The following is a 22,172-nucleotide window of genomic DNA, read 5'->3' on the forward strand; positions in this document are numbered from 1 at the left end:
TTGATGAACTAACACACAATGCCTCAAACCACCATCATTTCCTCATTGACTCCAAAAAATAGCGTTTAGAAGTCAGTGGTAAAAGCTGATAAGCTGTGCCTTTGTACTATCTTTTCTATTTTTCTTCTTCTCTGTATTCTGTGTGTGTGTACATAAATTGTTAAATAAATAAATAAAAGCCAAAGGCAGATCCAGCAAGGGCTTGACAATTGCTTGACAACGGCTATGTGACCCCTAACAATCGTGATCGCATTTTTGTAATAAGCTACATGATCCCCCTAGGATCTGCGCTTGGTAAAACCATTATGGAATTTTGAATAAAGTTGAGGATTCGTAGTTTGCAAGTAATAAAGGCCTTGGATAATAATGTAAAGCAATGGTTTGAAAATCAGTATTTAATGCAGCTACATGATGAAGAAACGAAGAAAATAGTTTTGCACGTGCGCGTATGCGCAATAAAATTAATAATAGTTGCATTATTTTTAAAGCTAACAAGACCAACAAAATTGTTAAGTGTGAAGTGTCATTACTGTCAAAAACCGAAGTTTGACGAAACGTCAAAATTGTTGTGAAATTTTTATCCTGTTCAAGGGTTTGGTTTTAGTTTTGAATAAACTACATACTTATTCAAGATGAACAGAATATTCGGAAGAGGAAAGCCTAAGGAACCTGGCCCTAGCATCAATGACTGTATCAGTAGTGTAAGTGTACTTTACACTAATTTGCAAACTAGTTGTTACTTTTGATGATTCATATCTCCATGATGTCTCAAATGATTGTAAATTCCAGGTGGATAGCAGGGCAGATAATATTGAGCAGAAAGTCCAGAAGCTGGAGAATGAACTTAGGAAATACAAGGACCAGATGAACAAGATGAGAGAGGGGCCAGCAAAGAATTCAGTCAAACAAAAAGCTATGAGGGTATTAAAGCAGAAGAAAATGTAAGAGAACCTTTGTTTCTTCTTTTGTTGTTTTTGTCATTATTCATAGTCACCAAAACAAAGCTATTCAACCTATTAATCTAATTATAGATTCTGCTCATAGTGTTAATAAACTGGGTGATCACAATGGCAGAAAGAACTTCCTGTCTAATAGCATTAATGCTTCCTGATATGATTTACTATTGTAGCATTCATTCCAAAACAACTGTTTTGTTGTTTTGGCCAGTAAATGATAACGTAATAAGAAATTGTTTATAGTTCTGGGTTGTCAAGAATATTTATAACTATTTGTATTCTGAAGTTCTTTCAAGTATTAGTGATTAAAATATCACTTTTGGTTCATTTTCATTTCAAAATTTTACCAAAATTTCACTATTCTCTTAATTATGTTCGTACCTTACACTATACACACTGTTAATTGTCATTGTCTTAAATTGATATTTATAATAAGCATTAGGTAACGTTTATTTGTTTTTCAAAACAAAACAAATAAGTGAAATGAATGCCTAAAATGACATGTACTACATACAGTACACGTACAGATGAAGAAAAGTTAAGAACCATACTACAGACAGTACACATCTGTGTTGGTTATACTACAACACAATACCTCCATACTTTTCTGCAGTCTATATTAATAACAATTACTGCAGGTATGAGCAGCAGCTTGAGAACCTCAGAGCGCAGTCGTTCAACATGGAACAAGCGAACTATGCTACGCAGACACTCAAAGACACGCACGCCACTGTGGCAGCCATGAAAGATGGAGTCACACAGATGAAGAAAGAGTTCAAGAAGATCAATATTGATACTATTGAGGTTAGTTTACTTCTTTTCTATGTAAGAACTTTTTCTGGCAATGGAACAGTTTTTTTTTCCTTGCAATTTATGCAAATGCATACCTTCATGCTTAGCCTACATTGAATGTAAAATTTACTTTTTGCCTCCTGGTAGCATTTCTTGAATTTGTCCATTTTGGCTCCAAAACTACTGAACCGGGTAGAAAAAATCTTTCACTGTTGTGAAATTAATGTAGCTTGCCTTACATCCTTGCTTTACATTACAGCCTTGAAAACATAGGCATTTTAATTTGGGACTAGTTTCAATAGGATGCACATAAAACAGTAGGAAACTAGAACTATAGTTCTTTATAAAAATATAAGCATCAGAATAATAAAAGTATACAGCTCAAGAACTTGTCATGCTGTTGTGAAAAGGTTAATTCTAACGGTTGTTGTGTAAAGGTTATTCTAAGACTTAATTCTCATGATTCCACTAATATTATTCCAGGATGTCAACGACGAGCTAGCAGACATGTTGGAGCAAGCCGATGAGGTGCAAGAAGCTTTGGGCCGCCAGTATGGCATGCCGGAGATCGATGACGACGAACTGGCTGCTGAATTGGATGCTCTCGGTAAGTTTATTATAGTTTGTGATTGTGACAATTTCTAGGAGAAACTTGTCTATTTTGAAATAAGCTACTCAAAAAGTGATAGGGTTTTTTGTGGTTTCTCTCTTTTAATTAATTAACTTTTACTCTTTTACAACAAAAATTTTAAGTAGATTTTTTATGTCATAATCCACAAGGCCACTGGAACACACCTCACTACTAAAAATTACTTAATATTAGATTTGGTACATCCTCTATTTATTATCACAAATGCGCAAAAATATTATAATCGCGTTATCATCTGAAATAAGTAACCAGCGTTAAAATATTCGGTATACAATTTAAATCCTGTTGGCACATACATGTTTATAAATACATCGAGTTTATCTCGTGTTTGCGAGATTTATAATGAAAATCTTGGGCAATAGGTAACTCGCAACCACACAGCAATAGACACGTATAATGTGTATTAAGATCACATTACTTTAGGTGACCACAATTTATTTCTAAATATGTTCAGTTTCACCTTTACGGCCTTAGGGATAGAGACGTAAATAGCCTGGTCATTAACGCTCGTTCCTTCTCCGTATGAGAATAGGCCTGGCCCCTGTAGTAGGACATTAAAAATTATGAATACTGTAAAGAATAATAATTGTAAACAAGAGCACATTGCCTGTTTACTCTTCGTTTGTCGAGCGATATTTGGTAGAAGTATTGCCTATTACTATTGATTGGCTATTATTTAAATATTGTCTTTTATCATTGCAGGTGATGAAATAGCCCTTGACGACGACGCTTCCTACCTGGATGACGTAGTAAAGGCCCCCGCTGCTCCCGACAAGGAGCCAGGAGCGGACAGCATTCGTAACAAGGACGGAGTTCCCGTCGACGAGTTCGGCTTGCCGCAAGTACCCAGCGCGGCACAAACTTCACGTTGATATGACGTCACACGGCACAGGTAATATAGTCTATAGATAGCTTTCGTTCTATTCGCTTTTTGAAATGGACTATCGTGATAGTGTATGGAACCTCTTTTGTTTTTATTTTGTTTCAACATTAAAGTAGTTTTGTACTGTTCTGTAGGTCTGTTAGATTTGTTTATCTATGGCAGGTCATGTGACGTAGTGTTCTCTTTCTAGCGCTGAGTCACTTTGAAATGTGTAGTAAAATACCATAAACACGTCAGTGTAGTACTGGCAACTTTTATTTCGATATACCTCCTTATACGTATACAGATTAAACACATTATGCTATCAATGATGCGCCATATAACGCAAAATTTCGCTATGTTAAGTCTAACAGATTTACACAGACTTACTTTTATTTTATTCATGGTCATAAAATCATCGATTGTTTTCGTACTGCATCTGACATAATAATATAATTTTAATTGTATGTTGTATAATACTAAAAGCGTAGAGCATTCTGATTTCACTTTGTAACCAATTTTATATTTTTAGTAATGATATTCAGCACTAATTTGTTTTAAAATTGTTATTATAGTAATACCTCACATCACCGTTAGCAGCATTCGAATTTATAGCTTTTACTTGTTGCTATATTAGAATAGAATATATAAAAAACGTTAAGATTTATGCATACTACTAAAATTAATTAAGTATATGTATTTGCAACCTGAAATGTTAGAAATGCATTTTAAATTTTCAATACCACCGTTTTTACAAAAAGCTGAATATAAAAATATGATGTCCATCAGGATTGAGGAGCCACTTTTTGTATCTTAATGAAATTTTGTACATATTTAGTAGTAAGTTAAAAAATATTGTAGGCTAAATCCTGGAATTTGTAGTATAATAGTTCAAAAGTTATGTGACCAAAAAGGTGGCTCCTCAATCTAAATATTTGGACTGAGGAGCCACGTCGGAACACAGAAAGTATACGATGTACATTCTTGAAATTTTTGTATGATTTAGTAGTAATTGAGCGCAATACGTACTAAAGATAACAATTCAGTACCATTAATATTTAAGAAGATACAATACTTTCAATGTGGCTACTTAACCCATACTATGAAAGTGTGAATTCCCATGAATCGTAAGTGGCAAATTTAAATTACACCCCATAAGCATTTAGTAGTAAGTGTGTCTGAATTTGTAGTACACAGACAAAGTACTAAAACTCAGTGAATTTAGTAAATAAACACATTTTATGTGGCTCCTCAATCCTGACGTTTCTGTTAAGAGAAAATGCTTGAGTTACGTGAAATCGGAACGGAATAAAAAAAACAAAGATACCAACATTTAGTATAAATTTCTACTAAATATACATGCACAAATGAAAATTGTATGTATTCAATATCTGAGAAAAAAACATCTTTTCCATATTCCTTAGGACGTCGCCATTTAGGGTGACCATGTAATATGAATAAAAATCAGGATGAATAGTTTTCCAATATTTATTTTTACAATAATCTGCAATATATAAAGTATATAAAAAGTCTAATAGTCTAAGTCTAAAATATAAAAAATCGAGGTGGCCTAGTGGGTAAATATCCAACCTCTCAAGTATGTCTGATTCCAAGTCAGGCGATTTACTATGAAACTTTTCAAAGTTTGTATGTACTTTCTAAGTGTATCTTGAACTTAAACATCAATGACTCTGATGGCACGTTAAACTGTAGGGCCTGGCTGTCATTGAAAATCCTTGGCAGTCGTTACGGGTAATCAGAAGCCAGTAAGTCTGACACTATTCTAACCGGTCTTGCCCGGGTAGCTGGGTAGAGGAGGTCAGATAGGCAGTCGTACCTTGTAAAACACTGGCATTCAGCTGCACCGGTTAGACTGGAAGCCAACCCCAAAAAGGCTTAGCTTTTTCCAATTATGTTGGGGTCAGAAGTACGGTACAGTAAGTACTGTAAGAAGATGATGAATTATTATAGAATATCTGAATATGTTCAGGGTATATAACCAATGTCGAAAATGAATAGTAAGTATTCTTACTAATTTTATAAGTGATTGTACCTATGTAAAATGTAAAATTGATGAATAAATAAATGTCGAATTAATCATTTTCGACATAAGTTATTGTATGGATCAAAATTGGTTGGTCGGTACTCTTACGAATTTTATAATCACAGTCATCGTAGCAAAACCTCTCGTCCTTTATTGGATAGTGACATTTATAGTGACCCATGCCAACTTCGCTAATTGGAGGGACAAATTCTATAACACCTAATAATGAAAAAGATTTATTAGAAATAATTATGGACTGTGGGACCTCGCTTACTGCAAATGTTTTATTAAGATTTATTTCCAGTGATACAGTTTTTGACAAATTATATTTGCACACTGTTTCCTGGTTACAATATGTGCAATTTCTTTTTTCTTCTGTAATACAAATAGAGTCTTCCAAACTTGAGATACCGAAAACAGAAATAATATTCAAGTTCAATGGCAAAAATGCGACCTGTCTAGATACTGGACGAAATTGGCATGAATCATTAATACATTTTTTGCTAAAAATTGCACTAAAAAAATACTTCAAAGCTATATGTTCAAAGATGAACGATGCATTACAAGCAAATTCACAGAGACTTTCTCTTACATCAAAATACAAAACGCCGATTTCGTGTCTCATTTTGTAAACGTCATAGTTATTAGCAACCGGCTCCGATAGCAGTTTTATATATTGAGGAATCAAATCATCAGAGTATCTATATAATATTTCTTGAAAATTTCTGCTTTGAATATATGCAATACTAAAGAAATGCATGACTGAATCAAAACAGCATGTGTTTTTCAAACACACTTTATCACCGTTGCCGACTGATACTGCATCGCATAGATTGCCATTTTTAACAAATTTTACGTTGATTTTGTTGGACGTCATATTAGAGTCGGCTTCACCCCTCCAATTTTCTATGAAGGAAGGATGATCAGAAAATATCGATTCAGGGGTAAATGATCGATTAATTTTGTTCGATTTCAAAGACTTTGATATTTTCCTCTTTTTCACCTGTGTTTGAGATTTTGTCATTGAATGTTTTCTTTTTCTAGAGCGTTTAGCTTCCTTATTTTGTATATCATTGACTAGATCACCTGAGGCCAATGCAATTTCCGTATTCAGGTAATTATAATGCATTTTAATAAATTCATCTATTCGATATTTTTTTAATTTTGTTCTGAACAGTAAATGTTTTAGAGTTTTGAAATAGCTCTCAATACCAGAGGACGATGGAGCAATATTATCAATTTTAAAAAATGGACACAGTAGATTCGACCATAGTGGAAGTTTCCAAAGTATTCTTCTGAATTCAGAAACAAATGGTGGATAAAAATATAAGTTTTTATTATCTACTTTAATTTCCATTAACTGTTTTTGCAAATGTGCTACTTGTACATCGAACCAAACAAAAAAGTTGAGATCCGCAGTAGGATATTCTTGATTATAATTTTTTTCTAATAGAGTGTCGTCACCGGTCGTGCCGAGTTCTTCTGTACGATCTAATTTAATACTTTTCATTCGCACCAAAAGTCTGCTTAGGGCAGCTTGATAACTAGAGCTTGGTGTCAAATCATCAAGTTGAAAAAGACTAACCGTAATCATATCAATGATGAATTTTTTTGCGGTTTCAAAATCTTCACATACTTTTAAAAACATAATGCAGCGAATATAAAAATATTTTATCCGTGGATCAACGTTAATAAAACATTTTAAATTGTGCACAGTTTTTAGGAAATGACTAGAGTCTAGTCTGATAAAAGTAGAGGGGATTTCTGTCGCCTGTCCTTCTAAAATAGAAAATAATTTAATTATGTAGTCTTTTGCACTGACGTACACCGTAAAAGCTTCAACACTGGCTGCAATTAGGGCTGAAGAATCGTCAGTAATAATTTCGTGAGGTGATGTTTGAATTTCACGTTTCCATTGATTTAGCCAATTAAATATAGATTGCTTCCCGTGTGCATCAGTGACCATTTGTAAAACGGGCACAGACTTTAATTTGTGGTTTGCTGTTATAAGGCCTGCATATAGAAATTTTCTTTTGGTGATCTTTGTTCCATCAGGGAGGCGCATTGTTTCAAAAAATGAGCCAGTAGCGTCAATTGTAATTGTAACTCTTTCAAATTTCCCTAAATATTCATTATAATAATTAATCTGTTCGTCGCTCCAATAATAAATTGAAAAGTCGGGGTGTACGGTAATAGAGCGGATTACATCCTTATGGGTAGTTTTCGCCATAGCTAACAAAGATATAATTGGATTAGGATGAAGCCACTGTGTTCTACGGGCCTCAGATTTTATTTGACGTATAGCGGAAAGAGACGGTATTGCTGGTACATTTGTAACTGCATTTTCATCTTCTTTATCGCCTATGATCTTTGATGCGAACTCATTGTGAACGACTATTGCAGGTTCGTTCTTCAATATTTTTGCTAATTTTTGTCTTTTATACGGTGTCAATTTAAATTTCTTTTTTGGGTTGTGTATAAAAGTTTTATCTATATTGGTGATCTTACAAAAAATAGTGTGAATTTTGTCTGTAGTTTTATAACTTTTTATCTGAACACATGACTTACATTGGGAACAAATTCCTTTCACAAAGATTTTATTTTTAACAACCTTTTCGCGCCTTAAGGTCCAAGTGCATGGAAGCTTTGTAAATTTATAAATGTTTTCCTTTAACAAATGACTCCATTTGAACTTTGGCATTGTTCTGTATTTCTTATAGGTGTCAGTGCCTGATCTTTTCTGGTATGCATATAGAGGCTGAATTTTTTTCCAATCATATAAGTCCATTTGATATGAAAATACTTTTGTTTCTTTTTGAATGCTTTTCTCTGAATAAAAATCACTATCTTCGAATAATGTGTTTGATATACAACCGCTGCTACTACTAGAACTTTCAACAGGATATTTTTCATCAGTTTGCTTTTTATGAATTGTAATATAATTTGGAAAAAGAATACTCCGTTTGCGTTTCAATGACAGAAACAAGGCTAGCGGGGACATTTTAAAATTAAGTTCTGTAGAAATAGTTGTGAAGATCGGGTCATTACTTTTAATGTTAGGATTTTGTAGTGTCTCAGCATATTTATTAAAAACTTCTTTTAGATCTTCAAGATCTACCGTCAATTTACGACCTTTCGGCATAGTGGTTCTGAAACAACGGTATTTGTAAATATGGCTTACTTATGCCATCTACATATTATAATCTACATCTCCACTAATACTACCTATAGGTCTCTATAGGTATATATTGTTTTGTTTGTTTGTACCCTAAAGGCTGCGGAAGTACTGAACCGATTTAATTAACTAATTCACTGTTGGGAAGCTAAACTCCTCTTTACAAAAGAAACATAGTGTATATTTTACGCGGGTATAGGAATAAGTTCCCTAAGGTCGCGGGTGAAAAAGCGGGCAAACTAGTCATTTATAGTTTTTAACAAATGAAGTACACTTATTGATACAAAATATAGGTAAGTACTTACATTCCAAAAAGTAATCAAACTGAAGTTTGTTATTCTCACCCACTTAATATGCACTGTTATAGTAACAAATAGTATCTTCAAGAAGTCACCAATTACGGTTTGATAAAAATAATATAGTTCAGTGCTGGAATTAGACATATAAATATAGAACTATAAAGTACATCTATTATAACAAGTTTTTCAATTCATAAAATAAGTGGTTAACAGAAAATCGAATTTCCAGCTTTACCGCCAATTTTTTTTTTTAAACCTAAAGGCAAACGCATTTATGGCTATTCGGCCAAGTGAATGACAAAAGAGACGCAACCTATTTAAGAGTATTTAATAACCCCGGTGCGCCTTTTCAATATTGCTGGAGCAGTGCACGCGTTTTTTGAATTTGGAACATTAGGTTCCAAATTCAAAAAGGGTGCCTGCAATGATTTTTAGGGTTTCGCACCCAAAGGGTAAAACCGGGACCCTATTGTTTTCGCTCCTCTGTCGTCCGTCCGTCTGTCACCAGGCTGTATCTCATGAACTGTGATAGTTAGAGAGCTGAAATTTTCACAGATAATATATATTTTTGTTGCCGCTATAACAATAAATACAAAACAATACAGAAAACTAGAATTAAATAAATATTTTGGGGGGCTCCCATACAACAAACGTGTTTTTTTTGTCCGTTTTATAAATAATGGTTCGGACCCCTTCGTGCGCGATTCCAACTCGCACTTGGCCGGTTTTTTTTTTCATAGAGCAGACTAGTCTTTCAACCATACTGCCTGGTCTTAGCGTTTAGTGTTTTTTAAGTAAAGCCGCATTCTATTTTATTGAGAAAGTTTTTGAATTCGCAAAGGAAGTGTTTGATATAGTTACGGTTATTCTTTCAATTAGATGATTTTTAACAAGTTTTGGTTGTCAAGCCGCCTTAAGCAGACTTTTGGTTCGATTGAAAATTTTTGAATTAGATCATACGCGATAGGAGCCGTTCGGCTACTCTTATTATTTCACACCGAGCGCCTTCGAGCATTCCTAATGACAAAAGCAGTGAACATGCAGAAATAAACCTTACTACAAATAATAAGTACTCGATTTTCATCGTGTTAAGAATTTGCTCTCCTCTCCGAGCCGGTCTGTCTGAACGGACCCGAGCTCGGCACGATGGGTGACGACAAATTATTGGAGAAGTAAATTAACAAAGAATGTCCCAATGCGGATTTCAGCTTTTTTGTTTGGATGGATGAAAAAGTAGCACAGTTGAAAAAAAATTAAAGAAAAACAAATGACAAAATTTGGTACGTGCACCGACCAACCAATTTTGATCCATATTATTAACTTATGCCCCAAATGATGAATACCTAACTGAAGAATATCTGTACATATTCAGATATTGCAGATTACTGTAAAAATAAATATTGGAAAACTATTCATCCTGATTTTTATTCATATTACATGGTCACCCTAAATGGCGACGTCCTAAGGAATATGGAAAAGATGTTTTTTTCTCAGATATTGAATACATACAATTTTCATTTGTGCATGTATATTTAGTAGAAATTTATACTAAATGTTGGTATCTTTGTTTTTTTTATTCCGTTCCGATTTCACGTAACTCAAGCATTTTCTCTTAACAGAAACGTCAGGATTGAGGAGCCACATAAAATGTGTTTATTTACTAAATTCACTGAGTTTTAGTACTTTGTCTGTGTACTACAAATTCAGACACACTTACTACTAAATGCTTATGGGGTGTAATTTAAATTTGCCACTTACGATTCATGGGAATTCACACTTTCATAGTATGGGTTAAGTAGCCACATTGAAAGTATTGTATCTTCTTAAATATTAATGGTACTGAATTGTTATCTTTAGTACGTATTGCGCTCAATTACTACTAAATCATACAAAAATTTCAAGAATGTACATCGTATACTTTCTGTGTTCCGACGTGGCTCCTCAGTCCAAATATTTAGATTGAGGAGCCACCTTTTTGGTCACATAACTTTTGAACTATTATACTACAAATTCCAGGATTTAGCCTACAATATTTTTTAACTTACTACTAAATATGTACAAAATTTCATTAAGATACAAAAAGTGGCTCCTCAATCCTGATGGACATAAAATATGGATGCCATTTTATGTCAAACAAAGTGAATCAAAATTAATAATAATATTCTAATACTGTTTTGTGATTGAAATTCTACTCTTAGTTGCTGTACCAATATGTAAATGTAATCTAGTTCTTATATTTTTTTATTTACTTAAGTTAAATATATTATTATCTTTGTAATGGTTGGTTTTATTTATTACATTATCTATTTTATACTCGTATACCATTTTTACATGATTATGCAGAGCATACACATCCAGAGATCATTATTACCTCTATGTATAGCATACTTTTTCATTCGCACACTAACTACACACACACGCACACTACATCACGGCTCACGTGACCCGCCACTAACTTGTTTTAAAGAAAAAAAATTAAAAAGAAACTAAATTCTTCATTTTAATCACCACTTGGCTGAATATATTTCCGATATCCGTTTAGCACCAATAAAATAAAAACACTCAGATAAGTAGGCAGGTAATCAACCTTTATTATAATAATAATAATTTAATTGAATTATATTACACAGTCAACACTAAAATACTGTAATGTTCATCACTTATGTTTTATAGACATAGCATACTGATACACAGTAATTTGGTGACAGTTGTCTTTTCACAATAAATTATTTAAAAGTAAACGTCCTTATTAACATCCTACGTTATGTACAATCACTCTGACAATGTGATAATAACTATGTATTGTAGACAGTCTAATTGTATTATCTATGAATAAATAACCGTTTGTAGCTTAATCTAGGGCTTCCTGTCCGGTCTTTGGCAAGAAGAAGCAGAGTATTGCAGCAACTGTGGGTGAGAATATAAATATTAGTAAGCAATAATATCAATTAGGATCTAGGTTTGTTAGGTTTATCAATTAGCAATAGTTTTGACTCATTTGAAGCTGCCATAGATAAAGAGTCCAAGACTTCTTATCCTTTTTTCATAAAAGTCTATAGTGATGGGATATCTTGTATCGATTAAATTATGTATAACAAATTATGTATAAATTATATATACTATAGCACATGAGCGAGAGTTGAATACAGCTGTCGCGATTTCTAATCCCATTCTTTATCGGCACGGGTAGTACCTAGGTATCGACAAGTCTCACACATGTAATACCTAGTAGTTCCTGAAGTTAGAAAATAATGGAAAATTATTGATTGACAAAACAACATTGAGAACCGAATTGAGAACCTCCTTAATACTCAATACCTACTCAATCCTTTTTGGGGAGTCGGTTGAAAATTGAACAATTCAAGCCTGTTATAAAATGGACACTTACTGAAAAGGAATGCCGAGAAGACGACGATGGGGATGACACAGTTGATGTCGATGAGGTAGCCGAAGGACAGGTTGCCGATCAGACCGCCACCTCGACCCGCCGTCAGGGAGAGCGCGGCTGCCATTACCCTGAGGAATTGGAATAAATTGTTAATTTGGTCTTAGAAAAGTATCATAGTTAACGCCAAGGTTTTAGGAGTATTAACTTGACATTTCTGACGTTACAAATCGCAATATTCTAAGAGTATCGGCACATTAGGGTAATTTTTATTACTCCTTGCACATTGATTGATTATTCCAGCCGCTGTCCAATTGACTTGACGCTGACGGAATGACTTAAAAATGATAAGCTTCACCTCTAGTGCGATTTCTAGAATGCCAAAGTTTTCAGTGTGGCAATAAGTCAACATCATTGCAATTGCCATTTAATGCTTTTGCATTATTAACGGATCTGTTATTTATTTTTGAAATGTAGACGATCTATTTACCTGAGGTTTGTAGGGAACAAGTCGACCAGCACGCAGAACACCAAACTGATGGCGAGCGAGGTGAGGGCTTCAAAGATGCACGAAAGCACCAGGTTCTGAGTGGAGTTCTGTACGAAGTACAGGCCGACTGTCACTACGCCGGCGAAGCCCAAACTGAAGACTGAAATAGAAAGAGGTGAATTTGTAATAATGGTGTGGTAGGAAAATTCGTCTGATTATGAGTTGCAGTGAACTCTAATGAACTTTGGTCTGAAAAGTTGCCATGTTTCCAGATACTGATATCTAACAAGTAGGAAAAAAAGCTAATATTCAGAATACCTTGTTCACGTATTGAGTAATTAAATTACATGTAAGTAATTTTTTTCAAAATTCCTTCTAAGTATCTATATATCAATAACTAAAAAAAAATGGAATGTCACTTACTCAAGAAGAACTTAGCACCAAGTTTGTGTACGCAAAGAGGCAGCCACAGAGAAGTCGGGATGCAAGCCAGACCGACGATCAAGGTATGCATATACACGCTGGAGTCGATGGTCTTCAAGCAGTCGAAGGGATCGCCTTCGTATTCATCCACGACCACGATACCGGAGACGTCGCATACGGAAGCTGAGGTGTTGGGGAAGCGGTGCTCGAACTCCTCGTAACGGTTGAACAGCTCGGGGAACCAGATCATGAGGGTGTAGTAACTGGAATATGAAGAGAGTGGTAAAACTAATCTGCAGTATTCTTCTTATTTGATATACCTAATTTGCAACATTTTCAATTGTACACCGTACAGGAGTTTTTAACTCAAACGAATGTTTTGTGTAAAATTGTCTTTAGGGTAAAGTTATCCTTTCATAAAAAGCTTGGCCCTTGTCCACAAACACATAGGTGCAAAAAAAGTTTTGGGAAAGCTTATATCTGCAATTTCTACTTTAGTATCTCACCTGGTGGTCAATCCGAACTGGATAATGCAGGTAAGGATGGTGTATTTGAGGTAGGGCGGCCTGCACAGAGCCTTGGTCTGCACCCAGATTTCAGAGAACAATCGCTTGAGGTCCTTGGGTTTGCGCATGCTCAAGCTTCGGACGGATTTTACAGAGGTCTGAGAACCTACAGACACGGTTCGTACTTTTTCCTTGAGGCTTTTGATCTGGAAATAAAAAATAATGTATGAGTGAATATTTTGAGTTAAAATGTTTTAAGAGTATCGTGACTCTCCATCAAAAACATCTGTTTATATATTTCTCAAAGAGAAGGCTTATATTGTTGTCTGAAAATAGTAAAAATAAAATGTCTTACCGGGTAGTTTTCGGGATCATCACCGGTGTTTTGTCTGTAGATGCTCTTGAGGACCTTAAGGGCATCGTCGTAGTCGCCGCACTCCATCATGAACTTGGGGCTCTCGGGGAAGTAGAACAGCCAGAAGCCGAGCATCAGGGAGGGAACACCGCACGCGGCCACGAACCAGTTCCAGGAGTCGTAAGAGAAGCTGCCGCTTTCGATACGGATGCCGGTGATAGGGATGATGCCCCAAGCGATCACTAAAGCAAAAAATCATTGGTTAGGTGGCAAAATTCATATTATGTATGTAAGTATGACGGTGTGACAGATTTTTATCTGAAGAAAAAAGGCAACCTTACAAAATAATCATTTCAAGCAGAGATTAGATAGGTATGTGATCTAAACGACTTCTCGATAAGTAACTACGTGCTTCTGTTGCCATCATCTTTCTCATATCTGGTGAAAGATGGCCACTGGTGGATGATGTCATATAATATACTATTCACATATTCTTATAAAAGTCGTTGGTTTAAGTATCTCACTCTTAAATCTATTATTTTAAGAGTATTCTTACATGGCAATAAGATGACTCCGAGGGTCCAGAACATTTCCATCCAGCAGAGGATCTTCTCTCTGTATTTGGTCTGTTGGAATTCACCCAAGTAGGGGAAACAGATACCCATAGCGCCAGCAACACTGCAATAAAAAAATATCGTTAGAATATTAGAATAGTAAATTATACCTCTTTGTTTTGATGGTATCTACCTATATGAAAAGTGTGTTTTTGGGTTTCTTGAGCAATATGATGCCCTACAATTTGATCATGCTGACGACTTTCAGCTACATTCCTGGCAAAAAAATACCTACTATTCTTTCATCAGGATGTGACACTTATTAAGCACAAATCGATATCACTGATTGCAATCAAACTGGTTTTCAATTAATGGCTTTGATGACACCATTTTGCTCGTCACAATTGTACTACAATAATTAGTAAAGGGAAACGTGTGCACTGAATCAATTGTGGCGTGACGGACCGCATGATTTGTAGCCTCCATTGTTTACTAGGAACCAAGGAAAAACTTGAGGCCATGAAACACGCGGCGGGTGTCATTGCTGATATTGGATACATTTTAAGACTCAGGAATTTTCAAACCATTGGATAACTCCTGATAATGCTTTGTAAATTCTCGATATTTGCATGTTTATTTCACTGGGTTCTTAAACCTACATTAGGTATACCTATCAAACTCTAGAACCTTATGCTATTGAAAAGTACTTAAATCGCTGAAGTCATAGCCTTAGAGCTAAGAGCGGTGTCTGAACTGAAGACATTAACATCACGTGCTTTTCCGCATGTGCATACGTATCTAAGTGTCTACAGAACCACAATATTTAAATAATTTATCCAGTTTATCTTCTAAGTGGTCTATAAAGAATACTTACGAGAAACCGTTAATGAATCGGCAAGCCATGAAGACGGGCAGGATTTGTACGAAGGAGGAGATGATTCCAACGATACCGTCCATCAACAGGGTCGAGACCAGCACGATTTTACGGCCTTTTGTGTCTGCCAAGCAGCCCCAGAAGTATGATCCGAGCACCATGCCTGAAGGAAAACAACTCTTGTTATAAAGAGGCATGGCAACATTTGGCATGGTAGGTAACGACAATTTTGTAAAAGAAAGCAGGATCGAGAGTATTTTACTTCCAATTGCATTAAGCTGAAGAAAAAGCTGAAGAAAAGAAAGCTACTTTTTTTAGAATTCAGGCACATTTTAAGCTTACTTTATCTAAAAGGATTCTAAATATTTTTTTATGCTAATTGAATGCTGTGACTGGAGTCTGTGTTTCAAAACAAAAGTTTCATTTGTGACCCAATTTACGCCTTCAAGAACACTGTTTCTGTTGTAATGTATCGCCTTTTAGCGACGCAGCCTACATAGCTATGCTGTTTAATATCAGGTAAATACTAAAAATAAGGGTTCTTACCCAACATAGGTGCGGCAGTGAGCCAGCCCTTGTCCGAGGAAGTCATTCGGAAGTCACATGTCGCCGCCGGCAAGACGAACGACACTATAGTGATACCGATGGCAGTGTTTGCGTAGATCAACCCGGTGACCGCCAGCAGGCAGAAGTGGAAGCGACCGAAACCTGGAATACATTGAAATAAACATTATTATATTTTTTATTAACATCAAAAAGAACATAATAGGGAATCTGCAACAAAGTAATCTTCAACATCATTAACTTTTCATCTTCATCTTCAACTCTTCAAGAATCTTCAACAAACTTAATCTAAAACAAGCGTTGCCCGGGTAACTTTGTTAAGGCGGTCAGATAGGCAGTCGTTTCATGTAAAGTACTGGTACTCAGCTGCATTCAGTAAGACTGAAAGCTGACTCCAACGTAGTTGGGAAATGGCCGGGCAGATGATTTTATGGGTCAGATTCGCCGTGATTCGCGGGCACAAAAGGGAAACCTTACAACAACTAAACAAAGTGCCAACAAAAAAGGCTGATTAACTATGTTTAATTCTTCAGCATTTCCTACAATTCATCCTTTAAGTAGATGTCTAGTATGTAAATAATGCAAACAATGGGTCATAAAATATAATGCAATTTGAAGAATACTTTGGTAGGTCTTACCTATGCATTAGTCTTGTTTCTATTGTGGAGTAAGTAAATACCATGTAATTTTCGTGAATACATAATTTAGGGTCCATTTAGATACCTACTTCTAGGCATTATCTTTATAGGTACCTAGGAACCCTTATTTACTTTGCATCAAGTCTTGTCCGTTTTTTAAATTCCATAAAAATTGTGTTTCATTAAATTCATCTGTTCAAATACACATTCAACTTCATTATTTGGCTCACGCACAGAATTTAATTTAGATAATTAATACCGACTCACAGCTCTCAATAACAATTCATTACTCTTAACCTGTGTCGTATACAAAAGTACTGTGTAGCTGCAATTAAATTAATTAAAAAAAATGTATTTACCTGTCGCCGATATTGCAGCTTCGAAGTCTGCTCCATGTTCCAAGAAGTCTAGACCTGTTAATAGAAAAATCACATGAATATATTTGTGCTGCCTGTATTGTTAACATCGTCAGTTGTTTTTAACAACTTAACTGATAAAGCTCGCCTGAGAGCTACTTTGGCTATCGTAATATGAGATTCCACTTTCATAGTTAACCACTTAAATTAAAATTTCACATTTCTACATTTATTATTTAATTAAAAACTAATACAAGACCAATTTCATTGAATTCGATAAAGCTTTTGTTTTTCACCCGCACTGATTAAAAGATTGACACGCTATTGGTAAACGTCCAACTTTCTAATGACACTATTATTTCAATTGCCAAGATAATTTTGCGTAATTTTAAGTCGTATTTCTTTGAAGATAAAAACTAATTTAGCTTAGATTTATAGCCTTATTAATTTCTGTTAGCGGGTAAGTAGCATGGAAGTTTTTAAGATGGAACTGTCATTTTTTCTACCAAGTACCTACCCTCATTCTGAAAAACTATTTGACACTAATTATTATGAAAGAGGCACCAAAGCTTATGTATATATTGATTAATATTCAACCTTTCATGCTTTCGGACGCAATTGTTTATATCCTACAAAAAATACATAAACACCAACATAACATAATAATATGCGTGACAAGTCACAGTTATGTAAAACATTTAAATCTCCTAAATAAGATGAAACTGTAAATGAATAGGTGTGTCTAATACCGAGACCAATGTGAATGGGATTCGATACATTTGGACACCTCAACAAGTTTCGGATTATCGAGGAAAATCTACGAGGTGTAGATAAAGTGGCGAGGTGTATTCACGTTATTTTTTTCACAAAGCCTGAAGTGTCGATAAACAGTATGTATGACTTGTTTTTATTTTCTTATTGATAATGTCAGTTTCAAGTGTACCTGCTGTCTAAGTTGGGACTTGATCTTGATTATTTGTTTAGTTAAATTACTTATGTTATTTAGTTAAGTAAGTAGAATCGTAGTCTAGAGCCTTCATAAATCACGCCTTTCAGAGTTGTATCTAAAGGTGCAATTATATTCTTTCTCTAAGTAACTAGTTTAGAGGTTAGAGGTCCGTTGACTAATTGACCGAACCGTGGACTGCACAAAGTCCATCAATACTTTTTCTATCGGGGATCAAGCTGGGATTCTCATGTACTTCTAATTACCACCTTTAATTTACCCGTTAACAGCGCTTGTCGATATCTAACTCAATGCTTATCAGTAGGTACCATCGTCGTACGATTTAAGTTGACACAAATGTGTACAGTGCTATAATTTCGTCTTTAAGTACTTACTTACTTACATTACGCTATCAGACTTCTAATAAACGGTGCTTAGTATGTTATAAATTGGATGGTTCCGTCATTGAACAAAATCATGAGTAGGTAGGTAATGTTAATTTAGTTCCTAGGCTCAATTCGTAAGTAATATAAGGTTCTTGGGCATGGGGTTAATTTGACAAATCTGGCTTTTCACGTGTATTTTCGTATGCTTACATCTAAAGTCAGAAGGGACACTGACTTTTCAGGGATTAATGAATTTAAACAGATCTATCAATAAGAGCCCATAATTAGGCAATATTTAAGAACAGATTTTAAATAATACCTATTCAAACACAGACATGATAGACACATCCACGTCTGTGTCAACAACACGAAATCCTCAACAATTCTTTTTACAAAGGCTACTGTTATTTTAGACTTCCGAATGAGGTTGATCAAATAGCACTCCAAGTAATTATTTTAAAACAAGTTAATTCAACTGTTAACAATTGTCAGTGTTATCTTATCAGTCATAATGAAAGTACAGGTAGCAGTGTTTACAAGAACTGGCGTATGATTAATCAATTTTATTGTGAACGCGAGATGAAGGGCTTACTATAGTAAATAAATCAACCTGACATGACTAAACATAGCTGTGCTTTTTATCAGAACTTTGTTTGCATAATGATTAGTGGTGTACAAATGTATGGCAATGACATCGTCAAATCAATTGTGGTGGCATTGAAGCTCCGCAAGGACATTGTTACGAAATGGTAAAACTGCTATCATAGAAGTCCCTTCTTATGAATGTTAAGAAACGGTGTTCGTTTGTTTCTTGTTGTATTGACGAAAATGATGAATGAACCTAATTGAATTGAATACGAGTGAACGATGTAATATGCCTTATGTTACGTAGTAACTATTTAGTAATCTGTGCCTTAAGTGTAGGTTGTACACCTTGTATCTCGTGTAACAGTTGCGATACTTGAGCATACTTAAGTATTCTATATTTGTTCCGGGTTAGGACAACGGTGAGGTATTTATTGAGTTTTCATGTAGAGTAGCTTTGGATCTGTAACTGTGCCCGATCCTTGCGGTCTATGGATATCTCACTTATTGCTCATTTCCCAAATTTCAAGAAGCTGTTATGATGATCTTATGAAAACATGAATCATTATCAGTGTTCTTGGAAATATTTTCCAGTCGTTTAGATGAATTAGTGTAATAATCTATCCCTCTAGTACCTGGAAATATCCTAATACCTAGTTACAGTTTAATGTTGAATTAACTGAAACACAATGTAAGTGCATATTGAAGTAAAGACCAACATTAAAGGTCCAGCTCATTGTTGCAAAATTAGTGGTTTAGAATGCAAAGAGTATGTACTCTGGTCTAAATAGAAGTAGCAGGATAGTGATGTGAAAATAATATGCTAATGTTGACATTGTATGCGTTTGAAGGCTGCACCCGTATGTGTAACCAGCACACGGAATAAAAAAAAACTAAACGCTCTATGGGTTATCTATGAATTTATTATTAGAGACCATAGTGTATGGAAATCACCAAGTGAACATACCATAGTATAAAGGAAAACTTATGTTCAGTTCAATTTTTGCGTTTAACTTTTTTTATAGATTGAAACACTACTAGGACAAATTAAAACAAAAGAAGGTGTTATAAAGTTGCAAGAAAATAGTTTTCAAATTTTCAAAGATATCCTTTATTTTACGCCATGTAAGACGATTTATAAATCATACATAAGACATCATTAGAACAGGGATTTATCTCTTTAAATTTCGGTAATCAATCTAATTGCACGCCATTGTTATACAGCCTATTCTCCAAAACTAACTTAGCATAAGAATGGGTCAAATTAATTAATTGTCGAGCTTTGTATGAGCATTCCAACACTGTATGAAGAATGGAATCAATGAATGCTGTAAAATTCCGATTTCATACGCTTCTCTGACGTCGGTTAAGACGTAACCAAATAATTTCGGAAATACAGATATGGTAATAAAATTTTAACTATTTTTATGTTCGTATTGTTTTCGTAAAATAGTTCGCAAGATTTGGTATTTAAAAACTGTTCGGTATGATAGTAATTTAATTAAAATTTAAGGAAAACATGTTACGTAATTTAAACCAATGTCATTTAGGACAACCTCGTCTGGGGCACCCCAATGGTAAAAGCATGGAATAAAAAATAACAAGGCTTTTTTATTTGAAGTGATTTTTTATGAATAGTAAATAGTATTTGATGGAGGTAAAGAGCTGATAATGTTAATAGATGGTAATTAACGCAAAAAAAACCGCAAATGCTTGGTTCATGATCATAGATACACCTGCATGGTATAATAATGACTATTTTGCATATGACGGAAGAAATAATAATATGAATAAAGTGGGTTTTGCCGATTCCTCTTAATATTATATAAATAAATAAGATAAGGCTCGAGTATGCTATTGAGTTCATGATGCGTTTGCAATGAAATTAGAATAATTGCGTAACTTTTTATCCTCTTCCGTACCTAAGTATATGATATTTGTTTCAATATATTTTTTATTGTGTTATGTAATATTAGTTTGTTATGTAATCTTTTTTTAGTTAAAAACTGGTGAGTTTGCAATGTATAGAATATTTCAAATATACAAAAAAAAAAAATATTTACATATCTTATGAGTAGTTTTAATTTTCTGATCAAATTAAGAACTATTTTTTAAATGAAAATCACTTCTTTACTATTGAGGAGTAAAAGTTACATAATTCTTCAATTATAAATTGCGGAAAAGCTTATTACAATACGTACTGAATTTTTATTTCATGCATTTTCCCCAGTTTATTCTAAGAAAAAAATCCTCAATGAGTGAACTTTTTGTAAAATAATGTCAAAAAACTAACGAATATTGTTTGGAAGTGAGTGACAGGCGTGTGAGATTTGAGCAGTGAGTGATCGCGGACATTTTTATAATAGCTATTGTACACACAATCTGGTTCGAGACATCGTTGAGCGACGTTGATTTGAAGCTCACTCAAGTTCTTATGACAAATCTTTTATTTAACAATCTTTTAATGAAGTGAAGCGTGCAATGAAGAACGTTTATATTGTTCCCTGATAGAACCGCACAGAATTCGGGTAAGTTTGCGCTAAGTTTTCGTTTCGACGGTTACGTTTGAATTATTTTGCTTTTGAATTAGTTAGACTTTTTGTGTATGTAAGTAATTAATTACTTAAGTAATATTTAAGGTTTTAATATAGTTTAGGTGATGAAAAAAATTGTGAACATCTTTTTATTTTTGATGATTTTAAATCAAGTTTGCTGAGCTAATGATTGACATAGTATCATACTCACCCATTTTGAATAATTCACTTTTTCACTTTATAAGTCCGATATGAGATCACGTTAGAGATATTCCGCGGTCACCTATCACCAACGTTTCATCGTCACCCTGCGTATAGCACTAGAGGGAGGATGCGCGTGGGCAGGCCGGGGGTATCGGCGCGCGCGTCGCTCGCCGTCGCCTCAAGGATGTCGCGTGTTGCCTGCTGAGGCTTCTGTGCGAATGCCGACTCGCTACCGGCTCCCGCCTAAGATTCCTTCCACTCGAGATAACGATAAGGCCGATGCTCGATCGCTCATCTTGTGTTATCTAGACGGCCGATGACGGTGACCACGATCGATCTCCACTCACACGCTGTTGTCATGCTCTGCGCGCTTTTACCAACTATTATGCAAATTAAACGGTAACTTTTGTTTATTTTGTTTAAGAGGTCTTGAAGATTTTACTCTATTTTCTTACGATTTTCTGCATTTACATTATCTGGTTTAGTTAAACTGATAACTGTGGCATTGCAGATTAAAGTTAAAAGTTTCAATACCGATATTACATGAAGATAAAAGATTATCATCCATATATTTTATCTCAATTTGGGGCGTGTG

General features: G+C 34.7%; 2 protein-coding genes across 2 annotated transcripts; one reads left to right on the top strand and one right to left on the bottom strand.

The window, feature by feature from the left end:
* Nucleotides 1-529: 529 nt before the first annotated feature.
* LOC124631713 (charged multivesicular body protein 5) lies at nucleotides 530-3,812 on the top strand. The gene is made up of 5 exons (XM_047166265.1): nucleotides 530-701; nucleotides 790-941; nucleotides 1,595-1,760; nucleotides 2,232-2,355; nucleotides 3,100-3,812. Exons 1-5 carry the CDS (start codon nucleotides 633-635, stop codon nucleotides 3,267-3,269), a joined length of 681 nt encoding a protein of 226 aa, XP_047022221.1. The 5' UTR covers nucleotides 530-632; the 3' UTR covers nucleotides 3,270-3,812.
* A 7,532-nt stretch (nucleotides 3,813-11,344) lies between these two features.
* LOC124631711 (synaptic vesicle glycoprotein 2B-like) lies at nucleotides 11,345-21,812 on the bottom strand. The gene is made up of 11 exons (XM_047166264.1): nucleotides 21,585-21,812; nucleotides 16,926-16,979; nucleotides 15,911-16,072; nucleotides 15,365-15,527; nucleotides 14,493-14,614; nucleotides 13,937-14,178; nucleotides 13,582-13,787; nucleotides 13,076-13,338; nucleotides 12,653-12,812; nucleotides 12,166-12,293; nucleotides 11,345-11,684 (listed from the first exon to the last, which is right to left on the bottom strand). Exons 1-11 carry the CDS (start codon nucleotides 21,586-21,588, stop codon nucleotides 11,629-11,631), a joined length of 1,560 nt encoding a protein of 519 aa, XP_047022220.1. The 5' UTR covers nucleotides 21,589-21,812; the 3' UTR covers nucleotides 11,345-11,628.
* Nucleotides 21,813-22,172: the final 360 nt, after the last annotated feature.

This window comes from Helicoverpa zea, chromosome 7, assembly GCF_022581195.2.
Source record: "Helicoverpa zea isolate HzStark_Cry1AcR chromosome 7, ilHelZeax1.1, whole genome shotgun sequence".
NCBI classification, from domain to species: Eukaryota; Metazoa; Arthropoda; class Insecta; order Lepidoptera; family Noctuidae; genus Helicoverpa; species Helicoverpa zea.

Excerpts from the sequence above, each read along its gene's own strand:
- LOC124631711 (XM_047166264.1), bottom strand. Across the intron at positions 13,339-13,581 it reads CAGTTCGGATTGACCACCAG|TTACTACACCCTCATGATCT; the intron begins GTGAGATACTAA and ends TTCATATTCCAG. Across the intron at positions 12,294-12,652 it reads TTGTTCCCTACAAACCTCAG|GGTAATGGCAGCCGCGCTCT; the intron begins GTAAATAGATCG and ends CCAATTCCTCAG.
- LOC124631713 (XM_047166265.1), top strand. The coding sequence starts at position 633 with ATGAACAGAATATTCGGAAGAGGAAAGCCTAAGGAACCTGGCCCTAGC. Across the intron at positions 702-789 it reads TCAATGACTGTATCAGTAGT|GTGGATAGCAGGGCAGATAA; the intron begins GTAAGTGTACTT and ends TGTAAATTCCAG. Across the intron at positions 942-1,594 it reads GTATTAAAGCAGAAGAAAAT|GTATGAGCAGCAGCTTGAGA; the intron begins GTAAGAGAACCT and ends CAATTACTGCAG.